The sequence below is a fragment of the Panthera onca genome, chromosome B1, assembly GCF_046562875.1.
Source record: "Panthera onca isolate mPanOnc1 chromosome B1, mPanOnc1 haplotype 2, whole genome shotgun sequence".
Lineage (NCBI taxonomy): Eukaryota > Metazoa > Chordata > Mammalia > Carnivora > Felidae > Panthera > Panthera onca.
The window spans coordinates 3367356-3389152 of NC_138342.1; the positions used below are offsets into that span (position 1 = coordinate 3367356).

Consider the following 21797-nt stretch of genomic DNA (forward strand, 5'->3'; position numbering starts at 1 on the left):
CCCTCAGGTTCCCAAGTGGGGAAACCGAGGCCCAAGTCAAGCCAGTGACAATCAGGATTACACCAGGGCCCGGGCAGGAGCGCGGCCATGCTTCTCAGAACAGCCTCCTGAGCCCACGTCTCTGGGTTCATCTCCCCCCCCCCCCCCGAAAGAGGCCCTGCCTGGTCCTTGCCTGGTCCTTCCTGGCCACTGGGCCCCTCCCAGGGCGTCCTCCTCAGAGGAATGGGCTGTCCCATCCTGAGCAACCCCAGGGCTTTATGTCCTGAGGACAAAGCAGGACTGCGGGAACGCAAAGGTTTGTAACAGAGCCATTCATCGAGGTGCAGCCATTCTAGAACTTTCCCAGCCCCCTTCCCCTTCGCCACGCCAAGTTCTGCTATCGCGGACACGCACCCCTGGAGAAACACTAGCTGGGCCCCCGTCTTTCGCAGGGTGAGAGGGCACTCACTGGGCACGGGACTCTGTTTCGACCCACACTCTGGCCGCAGACACGGCTCCGTCCGCGGGCGGCTGGACAACAGGGAGGACGGTCCGAGCTGTACTCACCACCTCTGACCACAGCCTGGGCTTCCTCGGGCCCCACGCGCTCCCAGGCGACCGACGAGCTCACGGCCACTCTCTGGACCTCGTGGCCGCGGCCACCGCCTCCCGAGGGCCCCGCAGGCCCCCTCCCCATCGGGGCCGGCCCCTCGCCAGCCGCGTCCCCTGGGCCCTCCATGACGGGCGGTGGCACCATCAGCACCGGGGGCTCCGCATGCCCGCTGGCCGCTGTGGGGAGAGCAGAGGGTGGTGGTCAGCGCTAAGGCCTCTCCGGGAACACGGGTGCCCACGGAGAGGCCGCCACAGGGGCCGGGGTCAGGAGAGAAGCCTCCGCTTTGCCCGGGGGGTGTCTCCGCTTCCTTTCAGAGGTCTGTCCGTCTGTGCGTCACCGCTTCCCCGGCTAGGACGACCCTCCGAACCCCCAAGCCCCCAGCCACGTGCTCTTCCCGACACACGTGCGGCGTTTGCCCGGTGATGAGGCCAACACCGGCCTCGCCTGCAGGTGGACAGACGGGGCCCCGTTCTTGCCGGCCCATGGGCCACTAGGAAATAGCTCAGAGCCTGACCCGTCCTGGTGCTCGAACATCCCTGCAAGCACTGGACGGATGTGTGGGAACAGGGAGCAGAGAAGTCCTCGTGGGGCACCCGGCACCTTGCATTTGAGATGAGTCCCCCCTCGTGTTCCGTCCAGCCAGAGCTGAGACGGACTCCCCCAGAGGCAGCCACTCGGGTCCCACTCGCACAAGCCTCAGTGTCGCTGTGATTCTGGCCCCGGGTTCCCAAGAGATCCCGTTGCCCCTTAGAGCGACCCCCTGGGCTCCAGCTGGCTCAGCGGGCTCGGCCTGGGCTCTCGTGGGGCCGCTGGAACGCGGTCCCATCCCACTGGTCAGGAAATGGGCCAGGTTCCAGGCCGCCTCGGAGGAAAGGAAGCAGGTGGGGGACGGCAGGGAAGGAGGAAGTGGCCGAGGCAGAACCGAGGTGGATCGGGCCACTGCTCCCCACCCCGGGCGCCCTTGGGCCTCCCAGCCACCCTCCCCCCCTCCCCCCCCCACCAGGAGCTGTCATCATGCTTCACTCGTGCCTGGGGTCACAGATGAGAGGCTGTTACAAATGGACACACGGTGCTCCTGGGGTGGGAGCTCTGTCACCACTCAGGACACAGGGCAACAGAGTCCCCTTTCCAAAGGAAGGGGGGGGGGCGGTGGCAGGGCCAGGGCTGAGGAAGGGAGGGGAGGACTCCCAGCTGTGGCCATTGGGACCGGGTGCAGCCAGGTCTTGGGGACACAGGTGGCAAGGGATGGCCCTGCTCGGTCACGTTTCACATGGAGGTCGGTGAAACAATGCTAGGACGCACAATTAAGGGAATCCCCCTTATTTCGAGCCTCCCTGATCCCTGATGATGAGCTATGGGATTTCAAGCCAAAGCCGGAACAGGCCGGCGGGAATCCCCTCTGCACAGAGCACACAGAGACAGGAAAACACCCCCGGCCCCCCTCTCCGGGGACAACAATGCCAGTGTGGCTTCCTCCCGGCCCACCCCCTTCCCGACGGATGCTGGGGAGCAGGGCCCGGGCAGCGGACAGAGAACTCGGAGGCAGCGGCCTGGACAGCCCCACCGGCCCCCGGCCCTGCCTCCCCAAGGCACCTGCTGCCCATGGCAGGAGGCAGGACGCACACTGGGGCAGCCGGGGAGGCGCCGTGGGTCTGGGGTGCAGCACAGATGAGGTGAAGGCCCCCAGAGGCGTTGAGCACCCCCACGAAAGCTGAGGAGCCACTGAAGCGTTTAAAGCCCGGAGTAGAGGGTTTGGTTCTGTGCCTTGGAAAGTTCCCTCTGGCCCTTGTGCAGAACGAATTGAGGAGATGGAGACAGGGCCGCCCTGGGCCTTGGGTTTATTTCCTCCCCTCAAATTTTCACCAAAAACAAAGGGGCAGCTGGACCTTTCCTAGACCCAGTGTGGAATATTTTCACAACTATTTACAGAACCCCATCCGCTCAAAGCCCCTGTTCCCGCCTCCCTCCAGACTCCTCAAACCCAAGGACTGGAGAGCGAGCCGGGTTCCCAGAAAGCCACCCGCACGTGCCAGGGCTGGTTCCGGGGCAAAGAGAGCTCTCCCGACGCTGGAGGTGAGGGCAAGGGCGCCGGGCAGTCAGGAGGGGCGCAGGGGGAGGTGGGGACCGCATGTGGAGGGGCTGACAGGTGGCCGTCCACGTCGCCAACGGCACGGTGGGGCAGAGCCCCAGAGACAGCCAGACGTCCGAGGTCGCTGCAGCCCTGCTGTCCCAAGGGGGGCAAAGCATGAGTAGCCTCACAGCTGGGGGAGTGGAGAGCGAGGGCGGGGGCCCAGACCTCAGGCTCCCACCCCCTGACCCCAGGGGACAGGCCGACCCCTCCCGCCTTGTTCTCCTCCCAAGCTGAACAGGACGCGCAGGGTCACCGGTAAGGCCCCCGCCCGCCCTCCTTCCTGGCCTTGGGGATTAGTGGTCAGGGCTCCCGTGGGAGCCCCTGCTCGGCCCCCGACACACTCAGTCCAGCCACACGTGTCCTCCACGGGCTGGGTACCAGCAGGCGTCCCAGGGGCACTGGGCAAGCGGTGGCGGCTCGGCCGGCGGCCACGCACGCCCCAGGCTCCTGGACGGTGACTCGGGGTGGGGGGGCGTGGGCCTCGGCCCCCAGGGGCTTTGCCCGGCCCACCGCCCCGCGGACCCTCTGTTTCATTCCCCGAAATGCTAGAGCCACTCCTGCCGGGGCCTTCTCAGCCCATTCCAAGCCAAGATTGCCTCTACAATCCGAATGACAAAGACGGAAAGAAGGAAAAGTCGGAAAGGCCACAATAGCTGCAGAGGCAGGGCTCCCGGGTTTCTGGTGCCCCTCGTGTGGCCTTGCCAGACAGCCCCTCACTACGGGGAAACAGGGACCCTCCCCGCCCTACAGGGACCAACACTCCCCCAGCAGCCCAAGGCCCCCAAGGCTTACAGAGGCGATGCCCCTGCCCCTCCTCCAACCGGGACCTGATTCCCATCTGAGGGGCACAGCCTGGCGGGGGGGGGCAGGAGGCACCTGACCCAGGGAGCAGCCAGCACCCCACCCCCCCGCACACAGCCAGGCCCCGTAGCCCCTCCCCTCTCCAGGGATGCTGCCAGGGCCCAGGGGAAGAAGCCCGCCGGGGTCTGCAGTCACCCAGGGCCGTCTCCACACAGCCTCGTCACTCAGACCCTGGTGCCTGCACCCCCTGCTCCCCGCGCCGTCTCCCTCCTCGTAAAGCACGAGGCCCCCTCCGCATCTTCCTGGATATGGCTCCGCGTGCCGGCTGCCCGCCCCAGCCCCCAGCCACGTCCAAGCCCCAGTTGATTCTTTCCCTCCTCGCCTCACCAACTCTGCTCCCCACACCTGCTCCCGCACCACTGCCCGCCACAGGTGGATGTCAGGACCGGGGTGCTCAAGGGGCTTTGAGGTCAGTCCACCGTCCTTCTGCCCTTCCATTGCGAAGCCCACGCAGGGCCCCAGGCCTCCCACCCCGCCGGCCACGTCACCCTTCAGGGGACAGGTCCGCGTCCCCACCTTGGGTACAGGAGGGGCCCCGGCAGCCGGATGTCAGCCTTTCGTTCTGCCCGCCTCTGCCCGCGGGTCAGGACTCGCCTGTCCGTGTGTGCGTCCGGGCCCATCGTCCGGGCTCCCGGCAGCCTCAGGGACGGCTTCCTGAGGAAAGGGGAGGCTTCCTGGGCTCACAGACCCTCCCCCCTGCTCAGTGATGGATGTGCCCGAGCAGGCGGGGCCCCCAGTGACAGGCCTCAGCCCGGGGTTCCTAGTCGCGGCCGGAGATGAGGAAGTGAGCCCAATCTCTGCCCGGAGTTCCCTCCCCGCTGGTTCCTATAATGGCCTTGCCTGGCCTCACAGGCCGCCGTGGCTCCTGCCGTGGACGCGGCTCCCACACTGCCGGGGCCGCTGACCTGCGGCCCTGGGGGGCTGCTCGCTGGTCACCATCAACGGCAGACTCTCCCTTCCGGCCTTTCCCTCTCTGTTCAGTGTATCTGGGACAAACCCAGGGGGCACCTGCTGGGTCCGCAGCAGCCCCCAGGCCCTGGCCAGCGCCCAGCCCAGGAGGGGGGAGTGTGGCCCCAGAGCACAGACACGTGGGGTCGATGGGCCGGGAAAGCCTGCGTGCCCCCCTCAGCCCACCTGGAGGGTGAGAACGAAAACTCGCGCCTCACGGGGACGTCGACCAGTAAACAGATGGTACTCCAGGGTGGCAGCTGGCACTTAATAAGTGTGGGTTTAGCAGAGGGCGAGGTCGTACCCTTCCAGCCCGGAACACGTTCAGGGAGGTCTGGTCGGAGCATTCACTGGGCTCGTACTGAACAAATACCTTGTGGGCCCACGCAGACCTTGTCCAAGCTCCAAGAAGCATCTCTTGACAGCTGTCTGGTCACCCCGGGACTGGGGTGACCAGTGTCCCCCAGATTCGTACCCACCAGGGAACCTCAGAAGGCGTCTTATAAGAAGAGGAGGGACACAGACAGACACGGGGTGGGGGCCATGTGACCACAGAGGACAGACGGAGGATGTGGCCCACCGCCCAGGAGCGCCTGGAGCCCCAGGAAGAGGCGGGAAGTTCCCTCCCCTGGAGCCCCTGGAGGGAGCTGGACCCTGGAGACACCTTGATTTTGGACTTTGGGGCCCTGGACCGCGAGAGAGTCAGGTCTCATCGCCGGCCGCCACGTGTGGGGCTGTGTCGCGGCCGCCCCAGGGAACTAATTCACCTGTGACCCCCGCGCCTGCTTTCTCTGCCAGGGGCAGGATGGAGCTCACCCGCGTCATGGGATTTTGTGAGAATCAAGTCAGAACGGCCCATACGGGACACGTCGTGGTCACCGACAGCGGTGCTGACGTTCTGAACAGACACTACCCCGAAGTGCTAACCAAGCACGGCCGTTTAATCGTCGTGACGACCGGGGGAGGGGGGGAGGGGACTGCCACTGTGCCCTTTTCACAGGTGGCCAACCTGAGGCTTACAGCCAGGGACCCGGCCCCGCCGGGGTGGCGGGGGGAGCACACATGGGATTCGAACCCAGAGGAGCTGAGTGCAGCACCTGTCTCGGGCCCCCGCCCCGCCTCCCGCCAGGAGTTCAGCCACAGAGCTGGGGGTCCTGGGGCGCCTGGAGGGGTCACTGGACGCCGGGAGAGGGTCTCAGTTGGTGTGCTGGGAGCACGTACCCAGGGCAGGACCTGGCGTTGGAAATCCTGGGCCCGTGTCCTCCCCCACGACCGTCTGGTGGGTGCCCCTGGTCCGGGCACTCGCCCCATCTAGTTGACGGAAAAGAGGCCCAGGGTTGGTGACCTCGGAGTGGCCAGGCCACCGCTGCAGAGCCACCCTGGGCTGTCTTGTGGCCTCCCCTGCGGCGTGTGCCCGAGGTGGCGCCGTTCCAGGGCGGGGGACGAGACCCCCGAGACCCGGAATCCCTTATCGCAGGCCGCGTGCTCAGCCGGGGGACAGGCCAGCTGAGCGCCCGCACGGAGTGGGGTCAAGCGAGCTCACAGAAGCCAGGCTGGGCCAGCGTCCCAGAGTCCCGGCTGCCGTCTGCTAACCGGGACCCAGACCTCCGGGCTCCCCAGGCCACGGCTCTGCTCCCACGGTCCCAACACAGCAGAAAAGGCTTCGAGAAATCCAAAGTTGAGAGGCCGTTCTTAGACCCCACCGTGCGCGGCAAGACCCGACTCCGGGGCCAACACCTGCCCCGCCCGGCCCAGCGCCCCCCATACCTGCTCCCGCTGCTCAGACGCCGCTCCCCGCCCGGGGGGGTGGGCGGCAGGACCGCAGGCACCCGGTGGCGGCTCCTGGCCCCTCCTGGCTGGCCCCGCGGGCTGTCTCGGCAGCCGGGGCGGCCGGCCGCCCACAGCCCAGCTGTCCGCACCGCGGCTGCCACCACCCCCTGCTTCCTGCCACACTTCCTCCCTGCGCCCCGGGCCGGTGGCGAGAGGTTGGCCCAGCGCGCCTGCCTGGCGTGGATCATTAGCTCCTCCCTGGACCAGCTCCAGGCCCGGCCGCCTGCCCACCGCCCAGCCCCCAGGCTGTGAGAGCCGGGGAACCACCCAGGTTCCAGCCTGGGCCCCGGGCTTGGGGAAGCGCACCAGCCGCTGGCCGAGCGGCCCCGCCAAACCTCAGCCCTGCTCTGTTCCTCTTCCACTTGCCCCACACGGACACACACGCACGGACACACGTGCAGCCCCGTCCCTCTGCCAGGTGCTACCCCAGCCCATTGGCCCGCCAGGGACAGATCGGGGTCGGACCACAATTCTCCTTGCTCCCTGACTTCCCACCGGCTCTGGGCCCCACCTGGGGATCTGGGCTCCGCTCACCAGGGCGGGGGGGTGGGGGGAGAGCTAGGCAGGGAATGAACTGGGGTCAGCCCGCAGCCCCGTCCTCCCGTGTGCTCACTGAGGCAGGGGCACGGCTCCCGTCGGACCCCAAGAATCACCGCAGGAAAGCCACCTTCTCCCCTGTCCTGTGCTCAGACGGGCCAGGCTTTCACACCTGGCCTGGATCAGACCAGGAAAATATCTCCAATTCAGTAGAAATGTGACTGTTTCACACACAGTGAAACTGAGGCTCAGTGAGGTCACGTGATATGCCCAAGGCCAGTGACGATTAGAAGAGCCCAGAACGGGTCTGACAGATGCCAAAGCCCCGAGGCCGGGGTTTCTAAGGGCCGCACTGCTGACACTTGGGACGATCGCTCTTTGCCGTGGGGAGTGGCTGCTGTGTAGATGTGGGATTTCAGCAGCACCCCGGCCCGGCCAGCAAGATGCCCGTACCACCCACACCCCAGCTGTGACGGCCACACACATCTCCAGACATTAGTCACCTGGGGGCAACGGTCCTCACCCTCCCGCCCGCCTGTCCTTCCTCTCACCGGCTTCTGGTGTCACCCACGGCCACCCAAAGTTACCAATTCCCCTCCCTCCCTGCGGGGCCAGAGCCCAAGTGCCTCACTGGGTGGAGCCGGCCACTGAGGCCGAGAGCGGGCGAGGGTCTCCCTCTGGGGGCTCCAGCAGGTCACGGGCACAGCCATGCCCGGCACACGCCTAGCCCGGCCACCCCGCCCACTGCACAGAGAGCCCACAGCGGGAGCCAAGGGTCAGGGGGAGGCGTTTTCACAGTCTCCTTGGCCGCGGGCAGATCTGACGCTCCTCTGTGGGTCCCAGGGGCCGGAGCAGGGGGTACAGCTGCTTCCCCGGGCAACTCCTTCCCTCTGGGAGGTGTGGCCTTGTCTCCCTGGAGGGACAGCTGTGAGGGTCACACTGCCAGTGTCCTGGGGCTTCCGTGACAGAGCTCCACAGACCGGGTGCCTTAGTCCCTCCCCGTCTGGAGGCCAGAAGTCTAAATCAGGCCTGGGCAGGCCTGCGCCCCCTCCCGAGGCTCCTTCCCGCCTCTACCAGCTCCCAGGACCCCGGGTGCTCCTGGGCTCCCGGCCACGTTGCTCGGGCTCCCCCAGCAGCACGTGGCCACCCCTGCACGTCTCCTCTTCTCTTCCGCCAGGTGGTGTTCTGAGGTTCCCGTGGGCCACCATCCCGCCCAGGACCCCTAAACGCCCGTGGGAGTGGGGAGCAGGCTCAGGACGCGGCAGCTGGTGAACACTCACACCGCCTGCCTGGCCACAGCGCCGCCCTCTGGTCGCGCCTCAGCCACCCGTCGTCCTTCAGGGGCGCGTCCTCCTGCCCACCTCTGGGAGGCCTGAACAAGGTCCGGGTGCCCTGTCCTGAGGCTCCTCCCGGGCGAGAGTCCTCACTGCCCCTTCCTCGCAGACACCTGCCTCTCCGTCTCCCCACCCTCCTCCATCCACTCCAGTTCTGCTTCCAACCTGCCCAGCCCAGCGGGGCCTGCCCAGCGCCCTGCGCCTCTGCCCTCACAGCCCTGGGGACCGGTGATGCCCTCGTCCGTGTGAAGGACCCACTGTGCATTGGAAGTTGGATTCTCCTTGCCCCCCCCTGCAGCATGGGTGCTCCTCTCCTGCGGCCACTCTCCGGGGCGGGCCTGCCTCCCCCTTCCAGACACAGGGGCCCCAGGGCAGCTGGCACCTGCGGATGCCCACGGACGGGCCCACAGCACCCCCGGGCCCCCTTGTCACCCCTCCGGCCTTCTCACCGGAGGGGAGAGCTCCTACCACAAGGGGTAGGAGGTGGGCACCTGCGTCCGTGGACAGCACCTGGAAGGTCAGCTCTGCCGCGCTGGCCACACGACCTTGGCGTTTTGGATTCTCACGGAAGCCCCAGATGGGGTCAGATGCTATTCTGCGGTCTTACTCTCGGTCATCAGGAGGATTAAACTAGACGCAGGAATGCTCCAACAGACCAAGTGCAGACCGTTGCTACGGCTGCACGTAAATGTCTGTTCATTTTACAAATGCCCGTGTCCAGGCTCTCTGGTGGCCGAGGCCCACGGGCACCAGGGGCACAGCTCTCCAGGCAAACGAGAGCTCTCGGCTGCCCACCCCTCGTTATGCCCCTCGCAGCCCGGGGCTGGCCTGTGCCACGGCCCGGGGGACCCCGGGGGCTGCTGCTGGGCACCGGCACGGAGACCTCCCTCTCCGCCCCCTGCGTGCCCTCCACGCATCCCCCTGCTCCTCTCGGCCTCCGCCCCGAGCCTGTGAGGTGCGACCCCCGGTTCTCCAGCCTGCGCTCCAGAACCCCACCGTGCGCACGACACCAGATGCCTGGCCTCTTCTCCCTTTGTTTTTCTGGAAATTGTGCTGAACGAGGTCTCAGATGGGCTCCACATCCATAACAGGGTCTGGACACACTTCCTCTCCTGGCCATTGTCCCCTGCTGCGGCCCGAGACCCCGCATCCTGTTTGTCTCCGCAGCTACGCTCTTGGTCCAAGGCCGGGGGCGGGGGTTTCCCAGGGCCTCCCCAAGCGTGCCCAGCGTTCGTCCGCGCTGCAGAGCACTCAGACTCCACAGGATGCACCCCAATCCCCACGGCACACCCCAATCCGGTGTCTCGACTTTGCACGGTGCACCCGGACTGTGCTGATCGCACCGACCCCAGAGCATGCAGCCCCCAGCACAGGGTGCCCGATTCTGCACCGTGCACCCCCAACTCCGGAGTGCACCCCAATCCCGCAAGTGCACCCCAGAAACCCTCCAGAGGAAGCACACGAGCTTTCTAGGTCAGGGGACTTTGCAAACAAGGGTCCCTCGTGGAGGCTGGGTGTGCGGCCGGCCCACACTGCCCAGGCCGTGAGTCCCTCTGGGAGAGCCTGTCACTCCCGGGGTCTCGCTGCCCCCCTTGCAGAAGGTGGAGTCCCAAGTGGAGGTCTCTAAGTGCCCTCCCCCCACCCACACACGCCTCAACGGCTCTGGTGCCTAACACGGCTGCGGTAATAAATCCCATCACACTTGCCAAGAAGATGCTAGACGTGTGGGTTAGAGCCCTCCTGGTGTGAGTGTTACCGCCACGCACTGGATGCAGAGGCAGCTCCCGCCCAGGGTCGCGGGGCCCGCAGGCAGTGGCGCCAGCCGGGGTCTCAGGTCCACCCAGCACCGGGGCGGATGCCCTGACTCCCAGGAACCCGGAGAGCAAGTCCGGTCCGAGGCCGGCATTTTGCAAGTCATCAGACCCCATGCTTCGAGCACCACAGTCTGATTTTAATTCTCGGACGGCAATTCTGCTCCTTTTCACATCACAGGGACCGGCCGATGTCTCGCTGAATCGTAAGGTGCCGGGGGAGGGGGGGGGGCACGTCTGGAAGCTGCCCAGCTGTCCACAGACTCGAGTGTCCGTAGAGCTTTTCCGAGCACCTGCCTCTGGGGCCCGCCTTTCCCCTCCTCCAGGAAGCCCGCGTGCAGCTATGAGGGTGCTGGATGGAAAGCAAACCAAACCTTGAGGGCGGCGCTTTCCCCGACAGAGGGGTGAGCACGTTTGGGAAGCGGGATGGCTCGCGTCCCGCATTTTGCCGCTCGGGACGAAGAGACACGTTTTCTAGCCAGTGTGGAAGCCGTGGGCACGACTCCCCGCACCCGGGAGAGCACGCGCGTCCGCGGAAGCCCGGGGCCTGACACACCACAGCCCACGCTCAGGGTGGGAGGCTGGCCTGGCCTGTGTCCTCTGTGCGGCCTCGGGGAGTCACGCAGGAGGACACGGAGGCTCAGAGAGGGGACGGGGGGGGAAGGAGCCGCACGGGCAGGGCCTCCCCGAGGGGTCATGTGGACGGTTATGCTGAAGCACAGGGAGCCTGGCACTCTACGTCCCTTGACCACACGCTGTCACTCGGTCCCTGTCTCCCCAGTGTCCTTTGCAGGGAAGACAGTCTAAGGCTTCCTTCCAGATGGAGGCTGTCCCAGGTGGCCCTGGGAAGTACCCAAACCGGTTATGTGTCCTTCCCTTGGGAAAGTCTGCACCACCCAGGGGAGCAGCTGCACCCGCAAGCCCCCAGCCCAGCCCAGCCCAGCCCAGCCCAGCCCAGCGGCCGTAACTCCCAGGATGCTCTCCCAGGTTTCCTGGCGGCCCCCCTCCCGCCCTAAATCCGCCTGACTCTACCCTGGACTCCACCTTGCGATACAGGCAGAGATTTCTTTCCTCCGAGCCCTTGGGCAGCACCTGCCGAACCCGGGGCGCTGACTCACCCCTGCTCAGCGGGGATGGAACCCCGGGCTGCGATCCAGAGCTGGGACGCAAGGGGCTGAGGGGGCCCTGCCTTTCACCCTTCACTGATTTCTTACTGTTCAGCTCTTGGGGCGGATAGCAACAGCTGTGGTCAAGTGAAGGTAAAAGGCGATTCTGAATTTCGTCATGTCCTCCTAAGGTATTTCCAGTTCTCTGGGACTGCGACCCAGGCCTCCCCCGGCCCAGCTGGGCTCCCCAGGACACCCTCCCTTGCCCGTGGCCCAGCGTCTTGCCAGATCCCCTACTCGATGTTGAGATAGCTCTGCTCTCTGGGGTTCGACGCTACCCGCCCCCCACTCCCATCAACGATCTTGGCCCTCCCATCACCGCTCTGCCTTCCAGGCTCCCGGCCATCAGGTCCCACAGGCAAACTGGGGAGACAGACCTGGAAAGAGAGTGGGACAAAGTACCACGGTCCTTACAGGGGCAAAGGGAAGCCTGGGACGGAAAGGAGAGGAGGAGAGAATCAAGGAAGACTTCTTGGAAGTGGAGGCCTCTGGGCTGAGTCTTTCAAGACGAGGCCAAGAGGGGGTGTTGCAGAGGTCTTCCCGGGGCCAGGGCCAGACAGAAGAGCCCTTAAACCCAGCCTCCACCTAGACAACCCTACTCCAGACACGTAGCTCTGCGGCGTTATGGAAGCTGGAGAGGCCAGGTCATGCTCTTGCCCCCAGGGTTAACCCACAGCCGGTCAGAGTGGTGAATCTCAGGAATGCAGAGGCCCCCAGGGGCGGTAGGGTAGGGTGCGCGACTTCTCCCTACTCCCTGGGCTCCGGGTCTCTCCAGCCGCCCTGGGTGGTAGAAAACAAGGCCCGCTGAGGCCACACAGGCAGTTCTAGAGCGGAGGCGACGATGCGTTCTCATCAGGCGGGTCCAGGCCAGGGGAGCGTGAAACAGAGGAAATGGTCCACAGCAGGTGCACCTTGTGCAGGTGAGACCTTGTATACAAAACAGGGGTTGGATCCGGCCCTCAGAGCGGGCCCTGCTCTGGAGAATGGGTGGGGTGGGCACACGTAGAAAAGCATCTCAGGATCCGCCCCCCCTCCCCGCCTCCCCCCCCCGCCCCGAGGCAGGAAGGAGCCAGCCCACAGGCGTTCCCTGCCGCCCTGGGATTGGGATGTACAAAGGTTCAAGCGGAGCGGGGTGGGGGCCAGTCCTGGCGCCGGGGACGGGGGACAGGCTTGGAGCTGGCACAGGGGAGAGTACATGAAGCTGCGTCCTGCCCCCTCCAACCCCTGGTCGTGGCTGTACCTGCAAACACGGTTAAATTGTCAAGTATTAGCGAGAACCAGTGCTTCGCGTGTAGGAGAGGAGCGCCAAATAAACCCAGGTGACTGCGGAAAGAAACCGAGACTCAGGAAGAGAATGCCCCTCAGCCAAGGTCGCGGGAAAGAGGGTCCCCAGAGTTCCCGTGGTCCACGCTAAGAACACCCCGTCGTCTTTCCCGGTCTCTGGCTCCCCACCCGTGTGATGCAGATGTGACCCGGCCTAATGCAATTTTCCAGACAGGCAAACAGACGGGGCAGCACGCACCCTCCGGGGCCCATGTCCCCGAGCCCCACCTGGGTCTAGGAACCCGGAAGGTCGGGCTGGACAGGCCCGTCGGCACGCCCGGGTCTGAGGACAGATGCATCGGGGATGGAAACAGACTCCGCGGGCCTGGAGCCTGGCACCCAGCTGCCACCGGCCACACAGAAAGGGCCAGAACGGGGCCGTGCTCAGCAAGGCGCCGCCTGTGTTTGTTATTTTTGGCCTCAGCGGCTGAAAATGCCCCAATCAAAGATGAGCAAAGCTCGAGTCGGTGAGATTTCAGGAACTGCTCTTTGCAAAACAAGGATATTGGGACCAAACAGGCCTGTGATGACTGACGGCCACCCCGGGCCGGGTCACAGGCTGCAGGAAGCTGTCAGCAGTTCCCGAGCCTCGGCCGGGACTGATGACGCTCCCTGCCTCCTCCCCCCCCCTCCCTCCCCCGGTCATGACCATCCGGCCTTCATGCCAGGGACTCGCTGACTCGGCCGGGCAGGGCGGCCCGAGAGCTGGCCGGGCGCTCCTCCAGACCATCCTCCTGCATCTGGAGCGGCCAGGGAGGCCAGGTGCTTCCAGAAACGGAGACTTAAGTGGGGCGCCCCTCCTTGCACCCCAAATAATACGCCTCGGGTCCTCAGAGCAAGCCGGTTAGAAGGCATAGAGACTATCTTCGCTGCCCGCCTAGGGAGCCTGTGCCTCACGCCTGCAGGGGCGCCACGGTGCCCGCCAGCTCTCAGTAGCCCCCTCCTCGACGAGGGATGGGGTCCCAAGGGGCCACACGGCTGCGAGTGGCCAAGTCTCAGGAGCACGCCGGTTTCTCCCTTTGTGGTACAGGCGCGTCCTACCCACCGGACCGTCTGGCTGTGGGCCGTGGGGTGACCCAGGGCGGGGTGCACGGAGGCGGCGGGAGTGACGGCCCGTGTCGCCCCGGCTTACAGACGAGACCCCAGGGACACCCTGATCCCACTGAACCTCGCTCCCCAGAGCAGCAGCATTCCTGACTCTGGGTGTGGGACCCCGGCTGGAATTCTGGACATTCCCCGGAGCCCAGTCACCAGGGGGCGGATCTGGAAACTTGCTTACGCAAACATTAACCCAGCGGAGCACACACTTCCCAAAGGCCTCCCGGGCGTGAAGGTGAAGTCCTCCCAGCCCCGACCCATCTCCTTGGAAACCAGGCCCAGGTCGGGGCAGGGGGGGGGGAGGGCAGGCTTAGGCGGGAATTTCCGCAGGACTCACTCCCGAGGCCCCCTTGGCCTGTGCTGGGACACGCAGGAGGGTGGCCCTGTCAGCCCCCAGGTCGCTGAGGGCATGCGGGGGGCACGTATTGTTTGCCTACTTCCCCTCTTCCTGCTCCCTTCCCAGCAGCACCTCCTTCCCTGTTCAGCCCGGCCTCGCCCCCCCACCCCCACCCCTGCCTCAAAACCGGCCTCGTCCAGGCCACCTGCTCCTGCCACGTCCGCCTCCCTGTTTTCTCGGCCCAGCGGACCACACGCCCCCTCCGAAGGCCTCTTTCTGTACCTGCACCAGCCACACCTCTCCACCCGCACCGGTCCTGTGCGCTCGCGCAGTTGGGGACTTCTGGAGCCGTCTGTCTGTCTGTCCACACTGGCGGTTTCAGGGTGCCATCTCTGAGCCCTGGGGGCGGGGCTGGAGCACAAGGCACTCCTCTTGGGGGGACCTGGACACCTGCCCCCCACGGCCCCCGACCCGTGGCCGTCTGAGCCCCCGGCCCCGGCCCTGCATTTGCACGTCCCTCTTCCTGGTCAGCTTCTCCACCAGGCTCTGACCGCCACTCGCCAAAGCGTCCCGCAGGCCCTGCCTCCTTCCAGCCTCCCCTGAGCCGAGCGGCACAAGCCCCCCCCGCCCCAGCCCCCAGCGCCCTGAGCTCGTCCGCACTGTAACTGAGGTCTCCGTAGAGGCTGTCGCTTGGTTAACACACGAGGACCCACAACGGGGGCGCCTCAGGGGCGTCGATGGGCCCCACACGCGCTTGTGAAATGACGGGGACACAGAGCCGCTGAAGGGCGCGGTGGGCGGCCCAAGCCCCGCAGGACCCTGAGCGCCAGCCTGGGAGCACAGATCTGCCTGCCGGGCGCGCAGAAGGGGCGGATCCCTGAACGACGCCCCTCGGAGGCCCTGAGCCCTACAGACGCTGACCTTTTCCACCTGCCCATTATCCAGGGGCTCCCTTCCTTCCTGGCCTCCGGGGGGGGGGGCCAGCTGGGCGGACGAGACCCGAAGCGAGTGTGAACGGCACCGGGCGGGCCCTGGCCACAGCACTTGTGCCCTGTGACCCATGTCACAGAGACGGGGTCAGGGTCACAGCCTCCTCCGCACGGCCCGCCATGGGCTCTGAGCCCCACACCTGTGCCCTTCCCACGCGGGCCGCCCAGCCGCGAGCTCTCATGGGCCGTGTCACGGCTTCCACGACAGCCTAGCGGCCACCCCCAGGGTCCCCTCTCACTCGCTGTGGGATGTGCACCTCCTCCCCCTCCCTCTCCTGCGTGCAGAGAGGGTAGCTGTCTGCACCGGTTCCCGCGGACCCGACGCTGGCTGTGCGCAGCGTGGGGAGAGGGTCGCACAAAGCAGAGCTGTTACGGTCATCACTATACAATGAGGGCAGGGCTCGGGGGCTGCAGCACCGCCCAGCCCCGCACCTGCCGGCCCTACTCGGTGCCCGGCCCAGGGCGTCAGACAGCCCCGCCTGCAGAGCCCTACTGGTGACAGCAGCCAAGGAAACGTATGGAGACAAGACAGCACAGCCGGAGCGACCGTGACAGGGGATGCCCAGAGAGGCCGGGGCCGCCACACAGCCAGGATCCCGCCTGGGGACCGCTGGGGAGGCTGCCTGGAGGAGGCGCTCGGAGCCCAGCCTGGGCACGTGAGCTACATCCCCCAGCTTGAGCTAAACACAAAGCCTAGAGCTTCTTATGGTCCCAGAAAGTAGGAAGTGGGAGGGAGGGGGGGACAAAGGACAGACAGATGGATGGATCCCACCCTGGTGGGATGATGTCAAAGGGACGCAGGAGCCAATCAAGCGCTCCCAATGGCCAAAGCGAGAACACTAGGAGCTTCAAAATAAAGTAGAATCGGGTTGTAACGCAAGGTATAAAATAAACATCCTGCGGAGCTCCTCAGCTGGGCCTGGCCTCTCCTCTGAGTCCCCATCATCGGCCACCCCACTCACCCCATCAGGGAGGACAGGGAGCTGCCCGCACATCACCCCTCTCGGCCCTTCCCCACCGTGAGCGAGGGCTTTGCACAGGATGCTCCTCTGCCTGGAGCACAGTCTTCCCTCCCCGGCGAACTCTCATGCCTCCTTCCAAACAGGACTCGGCGATCACCGCCTCTGGGAGCCTTCCGGGATTGCTCCCGCTTGTGGGAGGGGTTGGCAGAGGAGGGGAGGGAGTGCTTTTCCTTTGCCCTGTCCACCTGGGCCTGGCCGACCCTCCCACAGCTCACCCCTCACCGCACCCCTGCAAGTCTCCCAGAGCCGGCCGAGGGCGGACAGGCACTGCGCCCTCTAACATGGTGCCCGGTGCCTGGCGGGGGCTCAGCGACGTCCTGTTCGCTGACCCGAATCCCAGGCTAACGGGCGCCTTGGGTGAGTCATTTACTTGTCAGCCTCAGGCACCCTATCCATGGGCAGGACAGGGTCTGGGACGGGGGCATGGATGTCCCATAATTACGGGAGAGAGCCCGGTGACGCGGGGCCACTCTCAGGGCCCAAGAGCCGGGCACCTGCAGACACAGCCTCTTTTTTTATCTAATTGTATCTAAAACAGTTCAGATTTAGAGAAACGTCGCCCTGAAAGCACGCAGCTCCCACACACCCACACCCGGCGTCCCCTGCGGTTAACGCGTCCCATGCCTGTGGCACGCCTGTCACCCTTGGTGAACGAGTCACACACTGACTCGTCATTATTCACCAAAGTCCACACTTGGTTCAATTGCCTCCGTTTTCCCCTGATGTCCTTCCAGTCCTCAGAGCCACCGAGGGCACCACCATATTCGAGTGTCCCTGCTTTTCATGACCTTACTTTTGGGAAGGACTGGCCACAACCATGTTTGGGGAATGTCCTTCCGTCGCGATTGGTCTGGTGTTTCCCCATTTAAAAAAATTTTTTTTTAAATTTATTTTTGAGAGAGAGAGAGAGAGCAGGGGAGGGGCAGAGAGAGAAGGAGACACAGAATCGGAAGCAAGCTCCAGGCTCCGAGCCGTCAGCACAGAGCCTGACGCGGGGCTTGAACCCACGAACCGTGAGATCGCGACCTGAGCCGAAGTCGGATGCTTAACCGACAGAGCCACCCAGGCAGCCCGAAAAAAAATTTTTTTTAATGTTTATTTATTTTTGAGAGAGAGAGAGACAGAGACAGAGTGTGAGCGGGGGGGGGGAGCAGAGAGAGAGGGAGACACAGAATCTAAAGCAGGCTTCAGACTCTGAGCTGTCCGCACAGAGCCCGACGCGGGGCTCGAACTCACGGACCGCGAGATCATGCCCTGAGCCGAAATCGAGAGTTGGATGCTTAACCAGCTGAGCCACCCAGGCGCCCCTTCTCATTTCCAACAACCAAACCTGCTGCTGACCTGTCGCTAAGTCGGGCCAGGCGGCCTGGGCCCCGCTGCCAGCGGCTGTTTTTAGCTGAAGCGCACCTGAGAAGCTGGTCCTCTCAATGCGGGCCCTACACCGCGCCAGAGGAGAGACCGAGCACCCCGCAGAAGAGCAGTGGGACCGGGTCCTGTCTGTTAAGACAGAGCAAATGACGCTCAAGCTCCCCAGCCAGGCGTGCAAAACGATCCCAAGGGACTCGGTCACCTCCCGGTTCAGCGAGACCGGGCCTCGGGACCGGTGTGAGGGCGGGCGAGCCACCAACAAAACCGCGGCCCTGAGCGGCAGCCCCGCCTCCGGAATTCCCCCCCGGGCACACGGCCACCCACCAAGGAGATGGCGGGGCTGCCAGGGCGTCCAGGCTCCTTACAACAGCTGCACCTGGGGAATAGCCCGGGCGTGGGACTGACGTCGCTCCAGCCAGCACCCAGCGGCCAGCAGCACAGAACGGGAAGCTCCCCGCGGCCGACCGGGAAAGGTCCCCGAGACCCAGCGACGGGGGAGACTGAGGTGCGGGGATATGTGCGTCATGCTGCGTCTTGGGCTCTAAAGGGGGTCGGAACGCGTCTGCGTTTGCTGGCGTTTGTGGAGGGAAACCGTGAGGGGAAGAAAGGAGCAGGGGGGTTGAGTAGGTGAAGCACGGGCATTTTGCCGGGCGGTGAACCTCGTCACCGGGTGCCGTGACACCTTGTGCACACCACGTGTGCGGATAAGGACGCGGTAGGAGGTCGGGGCCGCCGGGACGGGCGCAGGGGGTGGAGCAGGGGTCCCTGTCACCGAGGCGTGAGCCACCCTCACTGAAGGTGGCAGCGGGTGGGCCAGACCGAAGCCAAAAGGAGCCACACGTTCTCACCGGGCCCCAGCCGGTATCGCCGCTCAGCACGGGGCAGGGGTGACACATTCTCAGACTTCTGCACAGGTGCCGAGCCGCTGGAATTTGAACAATTAAGTACATGGACGGTGGATGGTGAAAGCCAGGTTTGTCACTGTTGGAGTAGGGTTACAGAAAATCAAGGAGAGGGGTTGGAAGAATCCATACGGCGATGGGTGACGGGCGGGGACATCAGGTCTCAGTTGACACAGACACATTCCGCATACGGAAGTGCTCACATCGGTGTGTGTGCAAAGTACTTAGACCCGCGTACGGAGACGGGTTAGACGCACACGTGCTGCCTTGCAGATCTGTGTGAAAAAGAGAAGACCTAGGTAGCCGCAAGCACGCCCAGAGTGCGGGCAGATCTTGGGTCCTAAGACCATCCTCCAACAGAGGGACTCAGGACCCTTGGAGAAACGGCCGGCTCTAGGACCAGGCCAGCAAAGGGCCAGGGTGGGGCCTGGCTTGTGGTGCCACAGAGGAAGGAAGCGAATGAGCGGCTGAGCGAATGGATGAAATGCCACCAGGACGGGGTGAGTCGAGGGGACACAGGAGCCCACTGAGAGAGCTCCCAATGGCCAAAGCTAGAAAGCTTTGAGCAAGAAAATTAATTAGTATCAGATTAGAACCCAAACTGTAAGATATCCATGAGTCTATCCAGGATGAATCCATGAGCAAATACATAAAGGAGGGAGAAGGGACAGATCTCTCCCCTGCAGAAGAACCTCCAGGGATTTACGTGGAGACACGACCCCCGAAGAGGGGGGCCCCCTCCCCAGTCCTCAGGTGGGCACTGAGCGCCGTGACCTCCCCGCTAAGAGTGCAGTGCGGGACGGCAGGGAGGGGGCCGGGCGGTGGGGAAGCCCGGCAAACCCGGCCACGGCCGGGGGGTCAAGGTCAGCATCCCAGTGACGGCGGGTGCCCTTGACGGGACGTGAGGAGAGGGCACTCCACCACCCCGGTCTTCCTCCCGGGGACCCGCGATCCCCGTGTAAGCACGGGAGACGACCAGACGAGTCCCGGCCGAGGGACCTCGCACACAACCCCTGGCCGGGACTCCTCGCAGAAATCGTCACAACATGGCAAGTCTGAGGAACCGTCCCAGCCCCGAGGAGCCGGGAGCCGGGCGGACAAAGTGTCACGTGATGTCCTGGGCGGGCTTCTGGGCAGGGAGGGGACACTAAGGGGAAATCTAAGGGCATCCGAGCCAAGGATAGACTTTACTTAAGAATAAAGTCTGGTGGCTCAGTCAGTTAAGTGTCCAACTTCAGCTCAGGTCATGATCTCACAGTTTGTGGGTTCGAGCCCCGCGTCGGGCTCTGTGTTGACAGCTCAGAGCCTGGAGACCTGCTTTGGAGTCTGTGTCTCCCTCTCTCTCTGCCTCTCCCCTGCTCTCTCTCAAAAAAAAATTTGTTTATTAAAAAAAAAGAACAATGGACCCATACTTGTGCACCAGCTGAGGCAAACGCACCCTTCTAATGTAAGATGTCAACGGTCAAGGAGACTGGGTGGGAGGGTATGAGAACTCTGTGCTAGCTTGGCAGTGGTTCTGTAAATCTAAAACTGTTCTGAAAGGTGAAAAAGGTGGAACACCAGGATGCGGGTGGAGAGGGAACCATTAAGACCCACACACTGAGGGTACAGCCGGGCCTGCAGCCGACTGCCCGGGGCGAAGTCCCAGGTCCACTTGCTGTGGCCCTGGGCCAGCCCAGGAGCCTCCCAGCGCCGCACCTGCACCTCCCTCAGCGGGGCTCAAGGACACCGAGGCAGGCCTTGGGCGGCCCATCCTGGCCCAGCCGCTACCCTCCAGGGGTCTCGGCCACGTTGCGGCACCCAGGGCCTCGGGCCTCTCCGTGTGAATCAAGGAGGAGGAACCCTCACGGTCCGTCCGGAGAACCCTGCAGCCACTGGGGAGGGGGACGGTCACAAGGGTCCTTGTGCCTGTGCAGAAACTGAGGCTCAGAGCAGAGCAGCACCTGGGGCCACGGAGGGGCCCCTCACCCCGGTCAGCCTGTGCCAAGTCCACAGCGGGGGTCGCAGGACTGTGGGAGCAAGGCCCCTCCCTGGTCTCGTCCATATCTGGCCCCATTCCTCTCCCCATGGCCCTTCCCTGCTCCAAGCCTCTCTCAGGCCCACCTCTGAAGGAGCTGTCGTCCCTGGGGCCGGCGGGGCGACAGGGACTTTGGCCCCTGGGGGCTGAGATGGGGGCTGGAGAAAGAGGGGGGGGCAGAGAGCAGGGTGCTGAAGTCCAGGCAGGTAGGGCCGCACCAGGGCTAGGGAAAGCCAGGACCCCGGCCCCTGCCACCAGCCCAGGGCTGTGGCTCCTCTCCATGGTCATCAGCACAGACGGAGGCCGCTGACCCAGTGTGGGCCTGCACGGGGCCCCCGTGACTCTCTCACCCTACAGACAGGGACACTGAGGTACAGAGGGGCAGGGTCACTAGCTCCCAGGTGCTGGGCCAGGATCAGAACCCCTGGGCCCACTGTCTCCTGAGCCCTCCCGGGGCCCCGACCTGGGGGCAGGCACATCCCCCCCTCACAGTGGCCACCGCGACAACATCCAGCGTCACCTGCCGGCTCTCAGCTCCTTTCTCAGGCGTGGGGACACCAGGCTGGCCTTTCCTTGGCCACCTGAATCCCAGCCTGAAGCAGCACCCGCCCTGCTGCTCCCCGACCAGGCGGGATTGGAGGGCACGCCCCACGCACGCCCTCCCCTGACCCCACCTGTCCAGACAGGTGAGCCGAGCCAGGCCGCGGGCCGCCGCCGCGTAGGGGTGGCTCCTCCTGGGGCAGATCCAGCCCAGTGGCCGGGGACTTACCCTGCCAGGGGGCAGACGCTGCCAGCGAAGGAAGAGAGGGAGGGAGGCTGCCTGAGTCCCTCACCTGCGGCTGCCGCGGACACTTGCCTCCTGGTCCAGGGCCCCACAGGTCGGTGGGTCCAGCCGGGGCAGGATGCACACGCTTTAGGCCCTCAGGCTCCAATCAGGTGGCCCGACAGTCGCCCAGGTCATTGGTCACGCCCACGACTACGGCCCGCCCCTCGAGTCTCCTCCCCCTTGACCTTCCTCCTCCTTATCTGCTCGGAAGTCCCCGGTCAGCATTCCCGAGCTGGGAGGGGAGGGGTGGCCTGGGGGGAAGTGCAGGCTCCAGGCCTGGTGTGCGGGGAATTGGGGGGGAGGAACCCTCAAGGAGGAGGGAGGCCTGGCCCCTGAACGGCTGCAGGGGGCGGGGACAACCCACCGCTTAGCTGGGCTGAAGAGAGCTCGCCCCTCCAGCGGGCCCTGCTTCCTGTAGCCGGGCCTGGGGGCAGCCGGCTGGGGCACTCAGCAAACACTTATTGGACACCTACTGTGTGCCGGGCCCAGCGTGAGGTCAGCAGTGGGTCAGCGAAGGGGGGCAGGGTCTCTCGTGTGGGGTCCAGAGAAGCCCATATTTGCTCATGATGAGTCACCTGCCGTGTCCTTAAATTTGGAGTCTAGACTCCAAGGTCCGGCCCAGAAATCTGGGTTTTCAACTAGTTCCCAAGTGACCTTTGACACCCCCGTCCCCAAAGGGCACGCCTACCTTCAGATTAAGCGACA

The 21797-nt window shown here is 65.0% G+C and overlaps 1 protein-coding gene and 1 long non-coding RNA gene across 8 annotated transcripts in view; both read right to left on the bottom strand.

Annotated features, from left to right (window-relative positions):
* The window catches only part of SH3TC1 (SH3 domain and tetratricopeptide repeats 1), a 47163-nt gene extending 25944 nt beyond the window's left edge, over positions 1–21219 (bottom strand). For 3 of the 7 annotated variants that reach the window (XR_014137566.1, XM_081795480.1, XM_081795476.1), the window contains exons 1-2: positions 21036–21206; positions 547–768 (exon numbers count right to left, since the gene is read on the bottom strand). Coding sequence is in view for 6 of the 7 variants with exons in the window: in XM_081795480.1 (XP_081651606.1) it covers positions 547–736 (190 nt within the window). In the remaining variant the exon portion in view is untranslated. Of the gene's footprint in view, positions 1–546; positions 769–4100; positions 4650–6299; positions 6523–21035 lie in introns of those variants that run through there. The other 4 variants (XM_081795478.1, XM_081795481.1, XM_081795477.1 and 1 more) reach the window with 4 other exon arrangements.
* Positions 10164–13097, bottom strand: LOC145715405 (uncharacterized). Its single transcript, XR_014137525.1, has 2 exons — positions 12663–13097; positions 10164–10396 (listed from the first exon to the last, which is right to left on the bottom strand). It is a non-coding gene; the product is annotated as an uncharacterized LOC145715405 (long non-coding RNA).
* Positions 21220–21797: the final 578 nt, after the last annotated feature.